The 22,965-nt window shown below is 48.0% G+C and overlaps 1 protein-coding gene across 1 annotated transcript in view; it reads right to left on the bottom strand.

Annotated features, from left to right (window-relative positions):
• hspg2 (heparan sulfate proteoglycan 2) overlaps positions 1–22,384 on the bottom strand; it is a 389,926-nt gene extending 367,542 nt beyond the window's left edge. Inside the window, exon 1 of the mRNA XM_078425384.1 lies at positions 22,165–22,384. Coding sequence (XP_078281510.1) covers positions 22,165–22,224 — 60 coding nt within the window. The 5' untranslated portion in view covers positions 22,225–22,384. The remainder of the gene's footprint in view (positions 1–22,164) is intronic.
• Positions 22,385–22,965: the final 581 nt, after the last annotated feature.

Below are 22,965 nucleotides of genomic sequence, written 5' to 3'. Positions count from 1 at the left end.
GGTGATTTACACTGGGATAAGGTAACCTGGGCGATTCCAACTGGCAATGGCAAATTGGACCCATGATTGACAAAATAGAGGGATCAGTCATGTGATACAAACTCACCGCACCCACCCCTGGCTGACTATTACCAGACATAACAGAAGAGAAACAAAACCCACCAGCCGATCTGTGGGTGGCAATGACAGGAATCCTTCTTAATCGGGAAATTTATTTACAGAGTCTGTGCCTGGAGCCTCGAGCAGAAATATGAGCAGGCTTTGCTTGAGAGGACAAGACTTGTAAAACGGCGAAGGTTTCATGTACCAGGACGAGGGAGCGGTGCTGTTCGCCCATCTCAGCCACACTGACAGATTCGCACCAGATCGCTGATCTGAAAGTGGGAATGTTTCTTCCCATCGGAGCATCCTGGCAGCTCCAAGCTCCAATCAAACCTGCACCTCCTGCACACGCAGTGGCCAGGGATTAAGCACAATAATACACGCTCTCCTCACCCCCCCCTCCCCCCCCCCCCCCCCCCCCACACCCCACCCCAGGTTAGAATGCAACTTGTCAAATATGCAAAGTCCAATGAGTGTATGTTTTAGAACAGAAAGATTACATTATAATATGCAACTACCTTGTGCAGTGGGTTGATACACATTAGGACCCAAAGTACTGGAGTAACTCAGCAGGTCAGGCAGCATCTCTGGAGAATATAAATAGGTTACGTTTTGGGTCGAGACCCTTCTTCAGACCGATTGTAGGGGGGGGGGGGGGGGTTGGTGGCAGTGTGGAGGGAGAAGAAAGCTGGAAAAGGAACGAGGCAGGACAAAGTGTGGTAGGTAGTAGGTGGACATAGACGAGGGGGGGGGTTCTGATAGGCAGATGATTGGAACAAAGACCAGATATAGGAGCAGAAGTTGTGAGACTGGATTGAAAAGTTGCGGATTGAGAAGCAAGAGGGAGGAAAGCAGCTACAGGGGTCGGGGGCAGATAGAGGGAAGAAATGGTTGGGAGGGCAGATGGGACACAGGGGAAGGAAGGGGGTGGAGTGAAGGAGCAGTGTGCAGGGAAGAAAGGAGGGGGGTTAGGTAGAGGCTGCCTAAAATTGGAGAATTCAACGTTCATACCATTAGGTTATAAGCTATCCATTGGAGGTGCTATTCAGTGTGGAGATCATTGAAATTACCTTAATTCTCCCATCTACGGGTGCAGATGCAAATAGGAGCTTGTATTGAAAACTCAACATCTTCATTGTTAAACGTCTCACCCAGATCCCTATCGGAATGTCATCTCCAACACAAGGCAAGGTGAACAGTGAGAAAGTCAAGTCATGCAGTTGTGCGACTGAGAACTGTTGCCGTTGTCTTGAACATCCTCAGAAAAGAGCATCACCTCACCAGGGTCCGGTCCTGACAAGGGCCGATGCGATATTGCCAAGGATCTTGAGAAAACATAACACAGTGAAAACTCACCTGAGAAAAATTCAGTCTTCTCTCAAACACAAAGAAAATACCAGCAGGAGAAAATCACTGAGGTCACTGACCAATAACCTACTACCCTTGTGTTTGGTCAAGACCACCGTGCTCTGGACTTCGTTACAGCCTTGCTCCAAGATGACCCAAGCTCCTGAGAGGAGGTGGAAGTGGCTGCCCTTGACTACAGGGCAACATTTTAGCGAGATTAGCACCAAACTTTTGTGGTGAAATGGAAGACAATGAACATCAAGCGGGAAAACAATCCCATGGCTGGAGTCGTGTGTTGCAAAAAGAAAGACGGTGCGGCCGTTGGACTTCCAAGGCAGCATCCAAGGTCCAACCCTCTCCAGCTGCTTCATCAATGGCCTTCCATCAACATCAGAAGTGAGGTATTTTGCTGATGGTTGCTCGGCGTTGAATACCACTCGTGACGCCTCAAAAAATGAAGTGTCTCCATCTGCCTCAACAATACTTGTACAAGGGAGGCGCAGGCTAATTGGTGAAAAGCACCACTAATGCTACGGACATATCAGGTAAGGCTGAGACTAATCAAATAGCCTTGATATTTGATGCCAACGCCCTCAACATCTGCTGCACCATCAACATCATGCAGGTCACCACTGACCTAAAAGTTCAACTGGACCAGCCTCATAAATATAGTGGCTACAAGAGCTGCCATGATGTGCTGTGGAAAGTGACTAAAATCCTGACGCTTCTTCAAGGTACGTCAGGATTGTAATGAAATACACTTCTCTGACCTTTCACCTATTCTTGCACGCCACAACTCTTCAGTAGCTCGACACCTTTCAGGGGGAAAACAAAAATCAACCCTTCTACAATTTAAAACATTCACTCCCTCCATCACTAACACACAAAGAGCCCATCCTTGACAATAAGCCCAAGCTATTGCAACAGCACCTCCCAAACCCAGGAACCACACCATGAGAGGCAAGGAAAGCAGGAATGTTGGAACACCACCTGCTCTAAATTATAAACCATCTTGACTTGGAGATAAATCAGCAGTCTTTCATTGCTGGGACTAAATCTGGAGCTCTCTGCCCAGCTCCACTGTGCGAGCGCCTTTACCAGAAGGACTGAAGTCGCTCAAGGCAGCTGTTTCGAAGGGTAATTAAGAATGGGCAATAAAGGCTAGCCTCACCAGAAATGCCTGCATCCTGAAACACACAGAGTAAAATGAGCACAATCACTAAAACGCCCCGCTTACTTCCTAAGGAATTCATAGTTTGGGAAATCCTCCCTTTTAGGGCCCTTATCTACACCACCTTCATCTTGAGCAAGTGATAAATGATCCCTTCATTTGTTATGTCTATTCCAATTTATGACTTGCCAGGAATCCACTCGCATTGGAATGACTGAACTCAGAAACTATTTATATAGCCATCACCATCACACTCCTTTTTAAGACGATCTTTTCTCAGCCTTCTGCAGAACTTGCCCCACGCCACAAACTACGCGGTACAAAACATTTATGTACAGACCTCCATCACGTTCAGGGACAGCTTCTTCCCTACAGTCATCAGGCTATTAAACACCTCCAATAAGCTATGCAAAAGGATGTGCTGGCCCCGGAGAGGGTCCAGACATGGTTTACAAGAATGATCCCAGGAATGAGTGGGTTAACCTATGATGAGAGTTTGACGGCACTGGGCCTGTACTCGCTGGAATTTAGAAAAATGAGGGGGGACCTCCATGAAACGTACCGCTCAGTGAAAGGCCTGGATAGAGTGGATGTGGAGAGGATGTTTCCACTAGTGGGAGAGTCTAGGACTAGAGGTCCATAGCCTCAGAATTAAAGGACGTTCTTTTAGGAAGGAGATGAGGAGGAATTCCTTTAGTCAGTGGGTGGTGAATCTGTGGAATTCTATGCCACCGAAGGGTGTGGAGGCCAGGTCAGTGGATATATTTTGAGGCAGGGATAGACAGATTCTTGATTAGTAATGTGTGTCAGGGGTTATGGGGAGAAGGCAGGAGAATGGGGTTAGGAGGGAGAAATAGATCAGCCATTAGTGAATGGCGGAGTAGACCTGATGAGCCTAATGGCCTAATTCTGCACCTATCACATAATCTTATGAATGCATTGGATGGTGCTGACTGTGGCTCAGTAGCCAGTGGCAACCCATGTTCAGGCACCAACCAAACCCCAGAGTTGACAGTGCTCTTCTCAGTCTCAGTTTTATCCGATACATCCCTAGAATTAGTGGTATTTTCAGTCTAGCATCATGTTCATAAGCTCATATGCTATAGGAGCAGAATTAGGCCATTCAGCCCATCTAGTTTATTCCACCATTCAATCATGGTGGATCTTTCTCTCCCAACTCCATTGTCCTGCCTTCTCCCCATAACCCGTGACACCTGCACTAATCAAATTTCAAAGTCCAACTTGACAACCAACCCCATCTTCTCTCTCTGCCTCAAGGGCAGTGCAAAAGAGAGGTTGTGCCAGGGTATCTGTGGACTGGATGGTTGTAAGTGGACAGTTATTTTCACCCACAGGCAAAAGAGTTTGGTGAGACTCTCATATAGACTTTAGATTTTAGAGATACAGCGCAGATACAGGCCCTTCGGACCACCAAGTCCGTGCCACCATGTCCGTGCCACCAAGTCCATGCCACCAAGTCCGTGCCACCAAGTCCCTTTACCCTGTACACTAACACTATCCTACACCCTAGGAGCAATTTACAATATTACCAAAGCCAATTAACCTACCAACCTGTATGTCTTTGTAGTGTGGGAGGAAACCGGAGCACCCGGAGAAAACCCATGCAGTCACAGGGAGAACGTACAAACTCCGTAAAGACAGCACCCACAGTCAGGATCAAACCCGGGTCTCTGGCGCTGTAAGGCAGCAAATCTACCGCTGCGCCACCGCGCCGTCCCTGTCACACTACACTGCAACCACCTAGCGCTAGGTCCTGAATGGTTAACAAGAAACGAAGCAAGGTTATTCATTGTAAATCATTGGTTATATAATCCACAACTCAAACCAGTAATTTAACAATGAACATATGTTCTATATTCAGATAATCTAAAACAAATGGCAAAACCTAAGCAATGCGGCAAAGAAGATGAAACCACTGAAGGTGACCGAGTAAAAGTGACACAGCTGGTGGAGTTGCTGCCTCAGGGGCACTCACAACCCAGGTTTAATGTTGACTTCGCATTGAGTTTGCATGTTCTCCCTGTGACCACTGATTTTCCAGCATCCTTGGTTCCAGAGCCTTGCTGGATTATCCATTTTACCAGGGCAACCCGCCGATGAGGTCAGACCGTGGAAGCCCCGGTGAGGACGAGATCGGCCGGCCTACCCGGTCTAGGCACCGCATTTTCTGGGGGACATCTGGGGAGGGTTTCAAGTGCGCTCTGGCAATTTTGGCCGGATTTAAGGAGGTGCCGGATCATCAGTTGCCGGAAAATCGGTGGTAGGGTAGACCTGTATTTTATTCTCCCCATATTCCTAAAAAATCCCTCCAGTATACTACTCGCCCACACACTAACGTGGCCAATTAACTTATGGCAGTGTGGGTTGTCTCTGGGTATTCTGATTTTATTCCACATCCCAAGGAGATGTGGGTAGTAAGTTAATTTGCCATAAGTTAATTGGCCACACTAGCATGTGGGCGAGTAGTATAATTTAGAAAGAGGTTTTAGGAATATGGGGAGAATAAAATACAGGCCTACCACTGATCTCCCGGCAACTGGTGGTCTGGCACCTCCTTTAATCCGGACAAAATTACCAGAGCGCACTTGAAACCCTCCCCAGATGTCCCCCAGAAAATGTGGTGCCTTGACTGGGTAGGCCGGCCGATCTCGTCCTCACCGGGACTTCCATGAATTACGAGGGCACACTTGAAATTGCCCCCAGATGTTCCCTGGAAAATGCGCTGCCTCGACCAGATGTGGCATCTGATCTCGACCTCATCGGCACTTCCTCGGCTTGACGTCATCAGCGGGTTGAATTTGCCCCGGTAAAATGGATAATCCAGCAAGGCTCTGGATCCAAGGATGCCAGAAAATCAGTGGTGGACCTGTAATTGGGATTAGCATAAATGGATTTCAATGGTTGGTGTGGACTCGGTGGGCCAAATAATCTGTTTCTGTGCCGTAGGACCAGCGCACCAAGTGTCCCCTGATCTAACGTCACCAATTTGGGAGTTGAGCAAGAATCTATTTCAGTTATGAAAATGCAAATACTGTAATGGCAAATGCTCACTACCAATACCACAGGGATCATCACCTCTTCTTGTCTCTCCACAATGCGCAATACGTGGCCAGCTTGTCATTGGACTAGTTTAGTTTAGAGATACCGCACAGAATCAGGCCCGTAGACCCACTGAGTCCACGCCGACCAGCGATCCCCATACACTAACAATATCCTACACACAAGGCACAGTTTACAATTTTACCGAAGCCAAGTCTAAAGAAGGGTCTCGAATAATGTAATGAATTACCAGCACCTAATGTAGAGTATTCGCAGAGGCATAAACACGGGCCAGAACTTGCTGCTCCACTAAAACAGGAATCTTGTCCATTTGATTAAGTGCGCAAAGTTGAATGAACAATACAATGGACAAGCCCAGGCTTGACCCCCCCAACCTCTGTTGCTGAGGCAAGAGTACTACACACTGAGGTAACGCAGCAAATAGTCATCATGTCCATACTAGACATAACCTTGGGGATAGAAATACTCCAAAGGGCTGAAGGGTCTCGACCCGAAATGTCACCCATTCCTTCTCTCCAGAGATGCTGCCTGTCCCGCAGAGTTACTCCAGCATTTTGCGTTTATCTCCAAAAGGCTGTATCCTCAGTAACGGTACGAGTTTGCAGTTGACATGATGACAGTGGAGGTTTGGGCTATAGTTACAACTACTTAAAAAAGACCACTTTTCTTCCATTAGAAATTTTGTTCCTAATTTAGTGTTCTGTTTAACTAGCCCACTGCATCTTGTTTTAAAACCACAGCGGACCAGATCATCCAATCTCCACATGACACATAAATGTGTCCGGATGCACACAGCATATAGGTGGCCTCATCTTCCAACCACAGGGTTCAGCTGGAACACGACACACCTAGACCACTGAAGGATGGGAGGCCTCAGGCTGAGGGCCCTTGGAAGGAATGGGTTGTTGGCTCAGACTGGGGTTAAGGGCAGGCCAGGGCCGGTACAGTGTCCATGGAAGGAATGGCTTCCAAGATGGCGCCCAACGCAGGCGAATAACTGCGTGCTAGCCACAGAAGCAGATCTGTAATCACATATGGCAATCGCACCACGCTCTTAAATCTCTGCTCCTCACTAGAAATGGTAATCATGTAATGTCTTTCTGCTGACTGGATAGCATGCAACAAAAGCTTTTCACTGTAACTCGGTACACGGGACAGTAAAATGAACTGAACTGAACGTGTTGCTGGCTCAGGGTGGGATTAAGGGTAGGCCAGGGTCAGAGCAGTGTGCATGGAAGGAATGGGTTGCTGGCTCAGGCTGTGGTTTCAGGGCCGTTGGGGCTGGAAGAAAAATGCAAGACACGCTGCAACCTCTTAACCCAGGCCAGACCCTGGCTTCCACCAGGCACCCCGAATGTTTTTACAGCTGCTGCAACAAATACCGCCGTGTGTCACATCCCATGTCCCGTAATCCTGCTGTCTCGGCAACACACATCACTGATCTATGTATGGCTCCTGGCTACAAGTAGTTAACTGGGCAGAGCACAATGTGTTAACCAGCCGGGTTGTAATCATTTAGTGACCTTGCGCCATCAATGATTTTACTACACTATAACCGCCCCGCCAATGTTACACTGCATTGCATTGCCTCTGTACCTGTGCTTGGAGAGGCTCCAGGCTTTGTAACTACAACCAAAAATCTCCCCCTTCATCCCCACAAAGGTGACCGAGAGGTCTTGTACTTCGCAACCCCTCCGCTGGGAATACATCATCGATTAACGTCCACCTAAGCAAACTTTCACACGGGAATAAAGGACGGCTTCACCAGGCCGCCTCTCCGCATAGACCTGTGAATTGATGCACCCTCTGGGATGGGGAATGAAGGGCTCTATGTGGAGAATAGGAGAGATGGTGGAAAGACACGGGGAAGTTCTTGGCTTCTGTCAACCCTGCCTGGCCAAACCGTGCTCCAGGGTGGCCAGATGCCACACCACAAAGAAAACCAGCACGAGCATTTATGTAACCTCAGCGTCTCGCAGTGGTCACTGTTCTAGCACAGAAACAAACAGGCGAAAACGGGTCCACTGCTCCCACTTATTTGTCTTCAAAGGTTCAAAGGTCTATTTATTGTCACGTGTACCAATTAAGGTACAGTGAAACTCAAATTACCATACAGCCACACTAAAAAAAAAGCAACAAGACACACAACTGCATAAAAGTTAACATAAACATCCACCACAGCGGATTCCCCACATTCCTCACTGTGATGGAAGGCAATAAAGTCTAATTTTCTTCCTCTTTATTCTCCCACGGTCAGGGCAGCCGAACCGTCTGCAATCGGGACGGTCGAAGCTCCCACGTCGGGGCGATCGAAGCTCCTGTGGCCTGGAGCTCCCGAAGTCGGTCTCTAACCCGGGACCGGGAGCTCCTCGATGTTAAAGTCAGCACAGGGTCGATCCCCGACAGGGATTGCCAGCTCCACGATGTTAAGTCCGCAGGCTCCTGCGGTTGGAGCTCCCAAAGTCGATCTCCAGCAAAGGCCGCCAGCTCCACGATGTTAGACCGCAGTGCAGACGGAGATACGTTACGGGAAAAAAAGAATTCCATCTGCGTTGAGGTAAGAGATTAAAAAAAGTTTCCCCCAACCCTCTCCCCACATAAAACAAGCTGAAGCCCAGTAAAACATACATTTAACACATACTAAACAACAACAAAGAAGGAAGGGATCTCTGGCTGAGAGCTGAACCCTTTGAAGAGGGACTTGCACCAAAAGTGCAACCAATGAGCCTTAGCCATTACTCAAAGGTCCTTGTAGAATTATTGACTCAAGGGGTCATACAGCACGGACACAGGCCCTTCAGCCCAACTTGTCCATGCCAACCAAGATGCCCATCTACACTTGCTGACGTCTTATTTCAGAGTTTATCGTACAATCACACATCATGCACCACTTTCCTTCATGGTTCCTATCTATGACCAGCCCAGTTGTCAGCTCCAAAGATCAACTGCAGATCAGAAAATTCCATGCCAGAGTTGCAGAGATGGTAAAATGGAAGCCATCGTAGACCTGCGTGGTTGAAAAATGGCGGGGGTCACAATTTGCTGGAGTCACTCAGCGGGACAGGCAGCATCTCTGGAGAGAAGGAATGGGTGACGTTTCGGGTTGAGACCCTTCTTCAAACTGATTAACATTGTGGGGTTGCTTTCAGACATCAATGCTAAAAGTGGCGAAATGGCAGTGTAAATAATCCCTTGTCTATCATATCATATCATATATATACAGCCGGAAACAGGCCCTTTCGGCCGACCAAGTCCGTGCCGCCCAGCGATCCCCGTACATTAACACTATCCTACACCCACTAGGGACAATTTTTACATTTACCCAGCCAATTAACCTACATACCTGTACGTCTTTGGAGTGTGGGAGGAAACCGAAGATCTCGGAGAAAACCCACGCAGGTCACGGGGAGAACGTACAAACTCCTTACAGTGCAGCACCCGTAGTCAGGATCGAACCTGGGTCTCCGGCGCTGCATTCGCTGTAAAGCAGCAACTCTACCGCTGCGCTACCGTGCCGTCTAGGTGGGAGGCAGGAAAATCGGGGGGAGTTGACCGGCATGCGAGACCGGCAGCGGTGCTGGCTCGAAGGTCCGAATGGCCTCCTCCTGCACCTATTGTCTATTGTATAAAACAGTCTGCTGGGAAATGTGAGGGATTGATGGGATTATTCTGAGAGCCAGCATAGATTTAATATAAGAAAATATGAGTTTAGTGACATGATAAAATTGGTCCCTTTAATATTATCTTGATAGTTTTACAGTTTTGTTTTAAATCATGATCTTTAGTTTTTAGTTTTTGTTTTAGAGATACTGCGTGGAAAACCTTCAAAAAGAGTCCTTGTCACTTGTCGAAGGTATTTATTCACAAAATGCTGGAGTAACTCAGCAGGTCAGGCAGCATCTCAGGAGAGAAGGAATGGGTGACGTTTCGGGTCGAGACCCTTAGAAGGGTCTCGACCCGACCCGAAACATCACCCATTCCTTCTCTCCTGAGATGCTGCCTGACCTGCTGAGTTACTCCAGCATTTTGTGAAATAAATACCTTCGATTTGTACCAGCATCTGCAGTTATTTTCTTACACCTTATCCACTGGATATCGTTCCCCTTTCCCGATGACACACTCTGGGACAGCAAGGGTTAAAATGATTTTTTTGGCAACCCATTTAAACTATGCATGCTTGATTAACTATTTCACATTTCTAATGCAAGGTTAAACGTCTACCTCACCTTTCACTCTTCAGATCATATTAATCTTCATTTTTCCTTTATTTAAACTCAATATAAAGATTTGTGCAAATCTTATTGAAGTAATCACACTGTGTGGCTCATGCACCAAGATTACACTCTGCTGTTTCCAGATCTGAATCAAGGCAACAGTGGAAACAAGAGGCCTCTTTCAGTTATTAAGTGTTCCTAAGTGTGCAAACTCAATCTTAAAAGGACATGGATCAAGACCCACTAGAGTACACAAATAAGAGTCTTAAGCCGTAAACTCAAAATAAAGATTTGCGTAAATCTTAAATCTTAAATTCAAGGTGTCGACCCAAAACGTCACCTATCCTCGTCCTCCAGATATGCTGCCTGACCTGCTGAGTTACTCCAGTTCTTTTTTTGGTTAAACCAGCATCTGCGGTTTTTGTGTGTCCTATTTGCCTCCCATCTCAGTGCAGTCATTGGGAATTCCCTGGTTGCAAAGCCGGCCTTGGTAATAGTGCCTGTGAAACCACTACACTGTCTACAAAACCCAAGTGGTTCACCAACATCCTTCTAAGAAGAAGTCGGCTGCCCACATCCAGCCTTTTTTAAATATGTGACCTCAAACCTACGCAAGTCCCCACGGCAATTACTGTCGGACAACAAGTTCCAGCACCGCCGCCGAACATCTATAACCTGTGAATGAATTTTTAAAAACTGGCTTCGACATTTTCCCACATCACCAATCGTCAAAGTGCCTGGCAGGCAACGATGCCCTGAAGTCAACAAAATCCATGTCTATTTTTAACCACAACGGAAAAGGTACACTTGCGCCACAATAGAAGGTGGACACAAAATGCTGGAGTAACTCAGCGGGTCAGGCATCATCTCAGGAGATGCTGCCTGACCCGCTGAGTTACTCCAGCATTTTGTGTCTACCTTCAATTTGAACCAGCATCTGCAAGTAAAACTCTAGCATTGGAAGGTGACTACATTTTACTTGAGAAATAAAAGCCTTTTGTTTCTATGCCTTTGAAGACATGACACACAGTGAGGTATAGTGATGGCCTGTCCCAAGCCAGTGAAAGGAGTTCCGTCCGTTCTTCCGCTTGGCTCCCAGTGCAAGAGAGCAGACAGTGGAGACCTGACTCCTACTGCATCCTTACTGGCAACAAGAGCAGTAAACTATACTCTGCCGTCATTCCATCATCAAAGGAAAGAAAACTTAATTCACCTGCAATAAAGTCCCATGTTCACCATTGCTTTTAATGTGATAAAGATTAAAAACACAACTGGTTTTGGTCAAAGAAAGATACAAGGTGCTGGAGTGACTCAGCAGGTCAAGTGGCATCCCTGGAGAGCGTGGATCGGTGACATTTTAGGTCAGGACCCTTCTTCAGACTGATTGTAGGGGTTGGGGGGGGGGGGGGGGAGAAGAAAGCTAGAAAGGATGGTTGGTGTTCACAGGAGGCAATTGATCCCCTCCTTCAGCACACAAGACAAGGACAAATGAATGGAAAATGGAGCAGCAGCAATAGCAGCAGAACAACCTGTCGCCAACTGCACTCTGGCAAGGGTGGTATAACATTCCAAGTCTGTCCGTGCAAGTGGGGGAGCCGAGATCAAACACGTCCAAAAACAAGCAAGGTCGCAAACAGTTCAAAGAAAGAATTTAGCAGGAGTGGCTTCACACAAAGTGGTGGGAGCGCAGCACATGCTTCCCACTGAAGAGGGTTTAGGCACTCGGCATTTATGTGAAGAACTGATACCCACACAAGGGAGATGGGGATACAGGGATGCTGAAGGAGAGTCTGAGCAGGGCAGTGAGAGGGTGAGGAGGATCATTAGCGGCAGACGCACTTGACCAGCTGCGTCCAACTCCAAACACGTGGGCACAAAATGCCGAGTTGCTGTGCAGTGACGAGTGCCGTGCATCAGGAAGTGCAGGTGAGATGCTCCTCTCTAGTCTCTCAGTAGAGCAGCTGTGAATTGTTTAGTTCAGAGATACAGTGCGGAAACAGGCCCTTCGTCCCACCGAGTCCGCGCCGACCAGCGATCCCCGCACACTTACACTACCCTGCACACACTAGGGGAAATTTACAACTATACCAAGCCAATTAACCAACACACACGTACGTCTTTGGAGTGTGGGAGGAAACTGGAGCTCCCAGAGAAAACCCACGCACGTCACGGGGAGAACGTACAAACACCATAGAGACAAGCACCTGTAGTCAGGATTGAACCCGGGTCCCTGGCGCTGTAAGGCAGTCGCTCTACCGCTGCACCACTGTGCCGCCCTTGATGATTGGGGACAACCTGATCATCATTTGCAGGATACTGGGTTCTCACACTTCTGCCGGTAGAATCTTCCCAAATTAGCTACCGTGCCCCCTGTGGTACACTGCAAGAGCAACAATATTTCAACGTACCACAGATTGTCACGCGCTTTGGATCATTTGGAAAAGGGTACAAAAAATATTGGGTGTCAGGGGTTGTGTGGAGAAGACAGGAGAATGGGGTTGAGAAGGAAAGATAGATCAGCCATTATTGAATGGCTGAGTAGACTTGATGGGCCGAATGGCCTAATTCTGCTCCTGTCACTCATGGACGTGTGAAAAAGTGCTTCGTCAAAAAGAACCCGACAAGGAAATCAATGCGTGGGAAGGAACTGCAGATGCTGGTTTAAACCGAAGATAGACACAAAATGCTGGAGTAACTCAGCGGGACAGGCAGCATCTCTGGAGAGAAGGAATGGGTGACGTTTCGGGTCAAGACCCTTCTTCAGAAGGAAATCAATGCCTTGCCCCAGCATGGCCATGCCTATGAAAAAGGCCAAATGTAATCTACAATCGCCATCATTGTGAGCAAACCGAAAACACAGAGAATTTCCTCACAGTAGAGTATATAGAGCTCAGATATAAAATTAAACCCCATCCATGGGTTAACCATGGCCAGACGTGGCCTAGTCCAAGATCCCGGGGTCTTACTACATTTCCTACCCACAAGCCAGGAAGAAGGGTCTCGACCCGAAACATCACCCATTCCCTCTCTCCAAAGAAGCTGCCTGTCCCGCTAAGTTACTCCAGCGTTTAGTGTTTATCTTCGGCATAAACCAACATTTGCAGTTTCTTCTTGCACATAAGCAGAAGGCTTGCTCTGCTGCACTCTCATCTCACCATTGATCAAGATTGGTTGTCACACATGGCAACGTGAATCACATCCTCTACACGTTGGCAAGGCCTAACCCGACCCAAACCTGGCACATACTGCTGGGTTCCGTGGGCTCGGCCTAGGTTTCCAGACTCGAAAGCCAAATACTTTCCGAACATGTGTCTATTTTCCCCTCCAACTGTTTATTTTATTGCTTCAATCCTTCCCTTGAATTACGGCTACACGTAAGACCATAAATATCACTGTCAAACACTTAATCCAATTTTAAAGTATTCTCATACACAGAGAGAAGCAGCTTTCTAAAAGGGCCATAAAATTACCCTCACCTTTGACTTTCTGTAAAAGTTGCTATTTCTCCAGTTTCATAGCACATCTTATAACAGCTTCCATATATTCCCCCAGTTGACTGCATTCTCACAATAAGCTTGTGCAAGCTAGTGCTGAAGTTCTCAGTGCGACACAGATATGCTGCCTGGATCTTTGAAGGGTTAAAAAAACTTGAGCCAACTTGGAAAGCTATTAAAAGCCAGTGTTCTTTTAATAATTGTTCTCCTCCCAGCTACCTGAGCATCACATGTTACTAGACCGGCCTCTTCAATACAAGTGGTCGCTTGTTACAGCTGGCAGCACTTCTCATCTCAGGAGTCAGGCGTTCCCCAGCCAATGCAAATGTGTGTGTAGTTCATTAAAAGCGGCAGGGCAGGTTGAGAAAGTGGTTGCAAAAATCTAAGGAATCCTGGGCTTTACGAACAGAGACCAAGAACAAGAGCTGGGAAGTCATGAGGAATCTTAACAACTGTGGGCGCCGCGCGCTAGGAATGATGCAAAGACTTTAAAGGTGCAGAGGCGATTTACAAGAAAGATTTCATGGACGAAGAACTTTACTGATGTGGAACACACAATAGGTTGATGGGATAGAGGGGGGGGGGGGGGGGGGGAGGGGTCGATTGACTTAATTACAACCATGAGTCCGGACAGAGTCGATGAAGAGACACCATTCCCAGTGACAGAGGAGTCAAGTGCCAGAGGTCACAGAATGAAGGTGGAGACTCGTTCTGGAATGTACCGCTAGGGGGGCATAGTTTGGACAAGTCTGCACAAGATTTGAATCGCCAGTGTAATGCAGATGGGGAGGTGGTACAGAACTAGTATGGGCCAAATGGCCTCCCTCTGTCTATGCAATTCAAAGTTCGAGATATGATATTCTGTCAGCAATGTGTACAAAACACAAGCATTATTGACGTCCTAGCTAGGGAGTGCACAGGGCCAATGGGGAAGAGCCCACGTTCGCTTTTCAGAACGACAGGCAACCCATGTTAGACTCCCAACTACTGACCTGTCCTTCTTCAGACCTGGAACGTCACCTATCCATGTTCTCCAGAGAAGCTGCCCGACCCTGCTGAGTTACTCCAGTACTTTGTTCCTTTTGTGGATGCCAGCATCTGAAGTTTCTTGTTTCTACAGCTGACCAGTCCCACACTGTTCATGGAGTCAAAGAGTCGTAGAGTGAGACTGCTTGGAAACTGGCCCCTCAGCCCAACATGTCCCATCTACACTAGCCCCACCTGCCTGCATTTGGCCCATATACCTCTAAACCGGTCCTATCCATGTACCTGTCCAAATGTTTTTTTAAACTGTACCTGCCTCAACTACCTCCTCCAGCAGCTCATTCCATACACCCACCACCCTTTGTGTGAAAAAGTTACCCCTCAGGTTCCTATTAAATCTTTTCCCCCTCACCTTAAACCTATGTCCTCTGGTTCTTGATTCCTCTACTCTGAGCCAGAGACTCTGCATCTACCCGATTTATTCCTCTCATGATTTTGTACACCTCTATAAGACCACCCCTCATCCTGCGCTCCAAGGAATAGAGTCCTTGCCTGCTCAACCTCTCTTTATAACTCAGGCCCTCGAGTCAATACAAGCTTTGTTCTTCCTTTAAAATCTTGGCCTCTGTTGACAATTATGTGCAACTTACGTCAACACCACAGCTATGTTCAATAGCCGCACGCTTAATGAAAAAAAGAGCTCCCATCCCATTTACAACTTTATAATAGTTGCCAGGTAGAAGAACCACTTATCTCGGCATCTGAAAGCTTGCTGTCTCGCCCCAGGCAACACATTCTGGCAGGCTGGTTGAATACGAGTCCAAGCACGCTTGGCCAGGTGACAGAATCCTTGAATCCCGCTTCCTCAACCTTTGCCCAATGCTTTTGCTTCAGCACTAGTTTTCCCCCCCAGGCAAATCCTATCCGTACTCTTGTGTTAGGACTATGGAACTCCCTGGTTTAGCACTGCCTGGTTTAGCACAGTGCAACAGTTTCAGGAAAGCAGTGGCAAAGCTTTTTCGACTTTGCTCATGCTGCCAGGTAGCTGAATTTCAACTTGCATCAAAGCTCCCCACTGCTGGATCTCAGAACCCACGAAGAGGAGAGATTTTTTAACATTTAAACATACGGAGCTCTAATGAGTTTATGGAATATGCTGCATAACAGAATCCGTAAATGCTTACAAAGGTTAAGCATGCATTACAACGGGCAATGATTGAACAAGAGGAATCACTTGGTCAGTTCTGTTTAAGAGAAAACTATGGGAATAACCTGGAAAGACTTTCTAACCTGCAAATAATTCCAAAACTTCAGCCAATCGTTAATCTTAAACCAACAGATTTAGTCTTGTGTACAAAACATATCCCCTTTTGCCTCTCAACTTGAATGTCCCACTGAAATCTCCCTTAAGCTTCTGCTACCAGGACGACACAGGGGCACAGTAGCAGAGTTGCTGCTGTACAGTGCCAGTGACCTGGGTTCTATCCTGACTACCGGTGCTGTCAATATGGAGTTCTCTGTGAACACGTGGGTTTCCTCCAGGTGATCCTGTTTCCTCCCACACTCCAAAGACGTGCAGGTTTGTAGGTTAATTGGCTCCCGTAAATTGGTCCCTAGTGTAACCAATGTCCCAGGCAACCACGAGATGCTGTCTGACCAGGTTTTTGTGTCTATCATGGGTGGAGTGGATGTTTCCTCCCATACGAGAATGCAAATCCAGAGAGTCACTGTTCAAACATAAGGAGTGCCTCATACGAGACAGTTAAGGTGATTTTATTTTCCTTTCAGGAGGTTGCGATTCCTTGAAACTTTCTTTCTCAAAAAGGTCGTGGGAGCAGAGTTTTAAAATATTTTCAAGCCGGCGATGAATAGTGGATGCTCAATTGAAAAGTTACTAGAGAGAGATGGGAATGCAGAGCTGGGATTACAATCAGCTGCGATTTTTTTTGAATGGCTGAGCAAGCTCTCAGCGGTGAACTCCTACGCCTTCTTTCAGATTTTCATGGAATAAATATCTGGATCCAGCATTAATGTCCGATCAGTTTGGGAAAAGGGCAAGGAATACACAGAGTCATCTTCAACTAATACACTGAAACAATTCATTTCACTTCAGTTTATGTCCGTAAACAGCATTGCCCCAAATCAAAATGAGTGAAAAAACATCCCGCTGTGTTTGCGAGCACTTTGGTTTATTTAAATTGTAAACCAGCATTTTCGAAGCAGCCAAAGATCCCATAGATTGTTTTACTCACATTAAATACATCTTACACCAAGGTGCGACCCAATATTGTGAAAATTACCACAGCTGTGCGAATGTCCCCATCTTGAAAGAGCTTTAGAGAACATAATTGGTCTATTTCTGTCCCATTGCAACCCATTCTGCCTCAATTCATCGCTGTTCAATGTTCGGATATAATTATGGGGGCTCCCGTTGTCGACTTCCCCGTGGTGAGCCCTGTCAACTGACCTCAGTCAGGCGAACGACAACAAACAGAGACAGCAGAAGCAGAAGCAGCTTCATAACTTCTGCTGCCTCAAACGTAAGAAGAAGATATAATTATGCAGGCTGCTTGTGGGGCGGTTCGGTGGCACAGCAGTAGAGTTGCTGCCTTACAGCGCCAGAGACCCGGGTGTAACCCTGACTATGGGCGCTTGTCAATACGGAGTTTGTAACCTTCTCCACGATTTTTTTTTGGATATCCAGTTTCCTCCCACTCCAAAGATGTACAGGTTTGTAGGTCAATTAGCTTGATATAATTTTAAATTGTCCCTAGTGCGGGTGTAGGATAGTGTTAGTGTGCAGTAATCGCTGGTCGGCGTGGACTCGGTAGGCCGAAGGGCCTGTTTCCGCACCGTATCTCTAAACAACTAAAGCTTGCCTCTGGCTTTAGGGAGAGATTAAATCCGATGCTAGTTCTCCCTACTTTCACAATGTGCACCTCACTAGCCAGGGCATTTTCCCCACCCTGCTGCCTGTCAGCACGATCCCATTCCACTTCACTCAAGAGGGAGTGAAAGCCTGCACGTTTGCAGGTGCACACTTTATGCGAGACATTGAAAGTGCATCTGCACAAAAACCAAATATCCACTCATTTAAACCACTGTCACTGCCCTTCGTAGTTACACTTGCCAATCAGCTGCCTGAATGTGAGAATGCAAATATCAACCATTATTTAATTACATAGCTGAATTACCAACACAAATTGGAGGAACAGCATCTCATATTTCGCTTGGGCAGCTTACAACCCAGGGGTCTGAATTTGATTTCTCTAACTTCAAGTAATCCCTGCATTCCCTGCTTCTCCTTCCATCCCCGACCCAAGTCACACCAGCTTTTCGTTCTCACCGAGCAAACAGCTAACAAAGGTCTGTTTCCTTTATCATTGTTACTTTTTTGCACATCTTTCGTTCATTTGTTCTATATCTCTCTACATCATCGTCTATATCTCTCGTTTCCCTTTCCCGCGACTTTCAGTCTGAAGAAGGGTCTTGACCCAAAACGTCACCCATTCCTTCCCTCTAGAGATCCTGCCTGTCCTGCTGAGTTCCGCCAACAGTTTGTGTCTATCTTCTTGTTTTCAACATGTCTAAAGAAGACCAACTTTCTTGATGGAGCTTGATGAACTGCTCCGGTTCCAAACATTCAGAGACTCCAGCTTTTTGTGTCTATCTTTGCTTTCAACCAGCATCTGCAGTTCCTTCTTACACATTCAGAGACTCCACCTTTATAAGGCACTATCCTGCCCATAATTCTAAGCAGAGCGTTGTACAGTAAAATTAGCTTTTCTAAAAATACAGCATCTATGGAAAGAGATTCAATTACAATAACTCTCAAAACAGCCTGTTCCAGCTCTCACTCAATGGCCTCTGCTCACAGTGTGGATGTGGATGGTTTAATTGATGCCACTTTTTTGTGCTCCCCTTCTCTCCCGATGGAGGGATCTGTCCCACAATCAACCATCTTTAAGATACGTCAGTAAAGTGACTATTGGAGGGCAAGCAAGCAGAAAGGCTCGTCAACATGAAGGGTGGACAGGCAGAACCTTCTCCGCAGGATGGAAAAATCAAATACTAAAGAGCACAGCTTTGCAGTGAGAGAGGCAAACTTTAAAGGAGTTGTGGGGGCAAGTTGTTATTCACACAGAGGGTGACGAATGCCTGGATAGCACTGCCAGCATTAGTGGTTGAGGCAGATACGATAGTGGCGTTTAAGTGGCTTTTGGATGGGCATAGCTGAACAGCCATCTCTTGCTTTCAACATTTGTAAAGAAGACGAAGGAACTGCAACTGCTCCTGTTCAGAACAATGCCACAGACTCCAGCTTTTTATCCCAGATATGCAGGGAATATAGGGGAATGGTTTAAGCGCAGGTAAATAAGAGACGATCTTGGCATTATGTCCGGCAAAAATATTGTGGGCCGAAGGGCCTGTTCTTGTGCTGTAACGTTCTATGAAAAGGAAGGTACTACAGATGCTGGTTTATACCAAAGATAGACACAAAGAGCTGGAATAACTGCATGGGTCAGACAGCATCTCTGGAGAAAAGGAATAGGCGACGCTTCGGGTCAAGACCCTTCTTCAGAGATGCTGTCTGACCCACTGAGTTACTCCAGCTTTTTCCCTTTTTGTAAAGGGAATTTTCAATTTTTAATCTCATCCAATGTCCGTGATTTTCCCGTGGAGTCACCTAATCCCCCCAATCCACTCCCTCCATCAGCAGTGCCTGGGCGGACCCCGGTCCTCACACTGACCGTGTCTATTCTATAAAGATCAAGACCACACAATGAAGTCGCATTTCTCAGCAAAGGTTGCAGCCACTCAGTATTGAGAGCAACGCTGCACTTCCCACAGTGTTAAGATAATGTGCTCCCTGCTCCGTGGGTTGACTGCATGAGTCATAGGTATTTTGTAATCTAATTTTCAACATTTTGTTTCACCTTTCGTCACCACGTAATAAAAAGTCCAGACAGTACAGACGACTGTAATCGAAGGAGTAACAAGTTCACTCCTGGGGACTATTCATCCACAACATTTCTCTCCTCACCTCAAAGAAAGGATTTTAATCGATGTCTAGATCCAAAATCCATTCCCCTCCGTTGCTGACCCATACCCACTCTCCATTTAGAATTCCGCACTATAAACCTCTCACAGATAGACACAAAGCGCTGGAGTAACTCAGCGGGTCAGGCAGCATCTCTAGAGAAAAAGGATGACTTGACGTTTCGGGTCGGAAACCCTTCTTCAGACCCGAGACGTCACCCATCCTTTTGCTCCAGAGATGCTGCCTGACTCGCTGAGTTACACCAGCGCTTTGTGTCTATCTTTGGTATAAACCAACACCTGCAGTTCCTTCCTGCACTATGAACCTCTCACTCTTTTCAAATACCTCCACACCTCCCCATCCACGCCCTCTGAGCCAACAATCGGCCACAGTTTCTGTGCCCCTCCAATCTGACCTCCTCCGCTATACTGAGGCAGAAGGAGAAAGGGTCAGAGATTTTAATGCAGGTGTGATGAACATAAAGGTATTGGTGTGGGGCAGAATCATACTGAGTGTCGGAGAGGTTCACTGTTATTGGAGCAGGGGAGGCTGCCTGTGGTCATCCATCAAGAGGCAAGGTAGGCAGTTTTCTAGTCGGTAATGTTTCCAAGAAAATGTTCTGAAAGTCTACAGTTAGTTTGAGCTTGAATTTCCTCTGGATAGAAGGAATGGGTGACTTTTCGGGTCGAGACCCTTCTTCAGACCGAGAGTCCTATTTGTTCGGTTTGTTGTGCAAACTCCTTGTTCTGTTTGAACAATGGCCACCAGACGTCACCGCCTGTACCAGCCACCTCAGCAACGAGCAGTTGTACAGTGAAAATGGCAGCTGAGTGGGTCATACCCTCTTCACGAGGAACTTGAATCCGACACTCATTACACACCTACATAAACGTAGTAAAATTGGGGGGCAAATGTAAAGGGCATCTGATCGATTGCCATCTAAATCTTCCTCTCTCCCAGAGTGCAAGATTCCACACGGGACCCATCATGACCCAGGCAGTTTTCAAAGGGGTGGGGAGTTGGGAAAGTCACCGGGTTGCACTTGGCATGTAGATTCCTGATAATGTTCCCACAACCAGTTGACCATCTGTACTGTTTCCAACATGACACCAAACCTTTCTAATTTGTTTCGCTCTATTCCTCTGAACACAGTTTACTTGAGTAATAAAAGGGAAAAGGGAGAAAATTGTTCCCCCCCAATAACTGATTTAGCACCAATTCCACAAACATAGAAACAGGTGCAGGAGTAGGCCATTCGGCCCTTCGAGCCTGCACCGCCATTCAATATGATCATGGCTGATCATTCAACTCAGTATCCCGTACCTGCCTTCTCTCCATACCCCCTGATCCCTTTAGCCACAAGGGCCACATCTAACTCCCTCTTAAATATAGCCAATGAACTGGCCTCAACTACCTTCTGTGGCAGAGAATTCCACAAACCCAACGTTTTTTAAAAAAAGAGCATTGACAAGCCTTCAGTTCACAACTGCTCTGAGAACCAACCGCCCCACCAATTCTATCAGTGAAACCGGTGACAGGGAATGAAACTGCTCCATTCTAACACTGGGACGTGGCTGGAGGAGTTAACCCAGACTCTGAAGCCAGGTCTCAACCCGAAACGTCACCCATTCCTGCTCTCCAGAGACGCTGCGTGTCCCGTTGAGTTACTCCCATATTTCATGACTACCTTCGGTGTACAGCCAACATCTGCAGTTCCTTCCTACGCAGAGTGCAGAGAGACGGACACACAGAGTGTGCATGGAGGAGGAACTGCAGATGCTGGTTTACACCGAAGGTAGACACAAAACGCTGGAGTAACTCAGGGGGACAGGCAGCATCTCTGGAGAGATGCACAGTCTGAAGAAGGGTCTCGACCCGAAACGTCACCCATTCCTTCTCTCCCGAGATGCTGCCTGACCTGCTGTTACTCCAGCACTTTGTGAATAAATCTCTGGAGAGAAGGAATGGGTGACGATTCGGGTCGAGACCCTCCTTCAGACTGTGCTGGAGTAACTCAGCGGGCCAGGCAGCATCTCTGGAGAACATGGACAGAGAGACACTTGGTAATGAACCTGGTGTGAAGTCCTGGATCTGATGTGTGAGTGCCAAGGGGCCCCATTAGCGCAAGGGCACTGTTTGCTTTAAGCCGTGGGGCCACAACATTAACTTATCAAGTCAACCCCAAGAGTCCAAAATGTTTGTGCTGACCACTTCTGCCAAACCAATCTCCTTTTTTAAAAAAAAGGTGCAACCGAAAGACACCCTCCACCAGCACCCACTGTATATTTAAATAAAACATTAAAAATAAATCGTGGAGCCAGAAGACAAGACTGATTTAGAGATGAAACTATGAATAGGTTAAGACACAGCAATGGTTCCAAACCGGATAAAATTAGCCATCGCCGCTATCTGGTAGCAGTTTTACACAAATACACTGGGGGGGAGATGAACCACAGCGGGCAGGCAGGCAAGTCTCCCTCCCACTGACCCAAAGGCAAAGCCTCCAACCCCGGGCTGGGACTGGGACTGGGACTGGCTTTGCTCAAGAGTTTGTAAAACTTCTGGAGAAGTTTGCAAACTTTGTTTTTTTGGCAGGGCAGGGGGGGAAGAGCTGGCTGGCCCTGCCAGGCCACGTTCACTGCCCTCACTTGCACGGTGGGGTGTGTGTGTGTGTGGGGGTGTGTGTGTGGGGGTGTGTGGGGGGGGGGACACACGACCACTTGTACTCACGGCTAAGGAGAGAATGAGAAGGAGTCGGGCGAGGAGCCTGTAGACTTCCCTGCCTTCCATTCTTTCTGCCTCGCTCGGTCGCGGCCAGTTGCCCTCCTCCCGCTCCGGACAACTTTTGCTGAGAGGGACCTTTGCTGACTGGGTGGGTGGGTGGGTGGTCAGGCGTCACCGTCCTGGGCTGCTCCTTGCGCTCCTTGCCTCTCGCTCCCTCTCAGCTCCGCACCTTGCCAAGACGCTGGGAAAGCCCGCAGCCTGACCGGACCACCTCCCCTCTCCTGTGCTCAGCTCAGCCTCTCCTCTCCTCCCCCGCCTCCCGCACAAACCCCACCATGGATTCCCCACCGTGGAATGGACCCACTCCACTCCCCTCCACGTCCCGACCCGCCCCCTCTCTCCTGCACTCTCCGGACTGGACTTTCGGGAACGGGATCACCATTCCCTCCCCCCCCCCTCCTCTCCCTCCCCCCCCCCCCCCCTCCTCTCCCTCCTCCCCCCCCCCCTCCTCTCCTCTCCTCTCCCCTCTCCTCTCCCCTCCCCTCTCCTCTCCCCCCCCCTCTCCTCTCCCCCCCCCCCTCTCCCTCTCCCCCCCCCTCTCCTCTCCCCCCCCCCTCTCCTCTCCCCCCCCTCCTCTCCCTCCCCCCCTCCTCTCCCTCCCCCCCCTCCTCTCCCTCCCCCCCCCTCCTCTCCCTCCTCCCCCCCCCTCCTCTCCTCCCCCCCTCCTCTCCCTCCCCCCCCTCCTCTCCCTCCCCCCCTCCTCTCCCCTCCCCCCCTCCTCTCCCTCCTCTCCCTCCCCCCCTCCTC

This window comes from Rhinoraja longicauda, chromosome 30 (assembly GCF_053455715.1).
Source record: "Rhinoraja longicauda isolate Sanriku21f chromosome 30, sRhiLon1.1, whole genome shotgun sequence".
Classification (NCBI taxonomy): Eukaryota; Metazoa; Chordata; class Chondrichthyes; order Rajiformes; family Arhynchobatidae; genus Rhinoraja; species Rhinoraja longicauda.
This window is presented reverse-complemented; position numbering and strand designations above follow the sequence as displayed.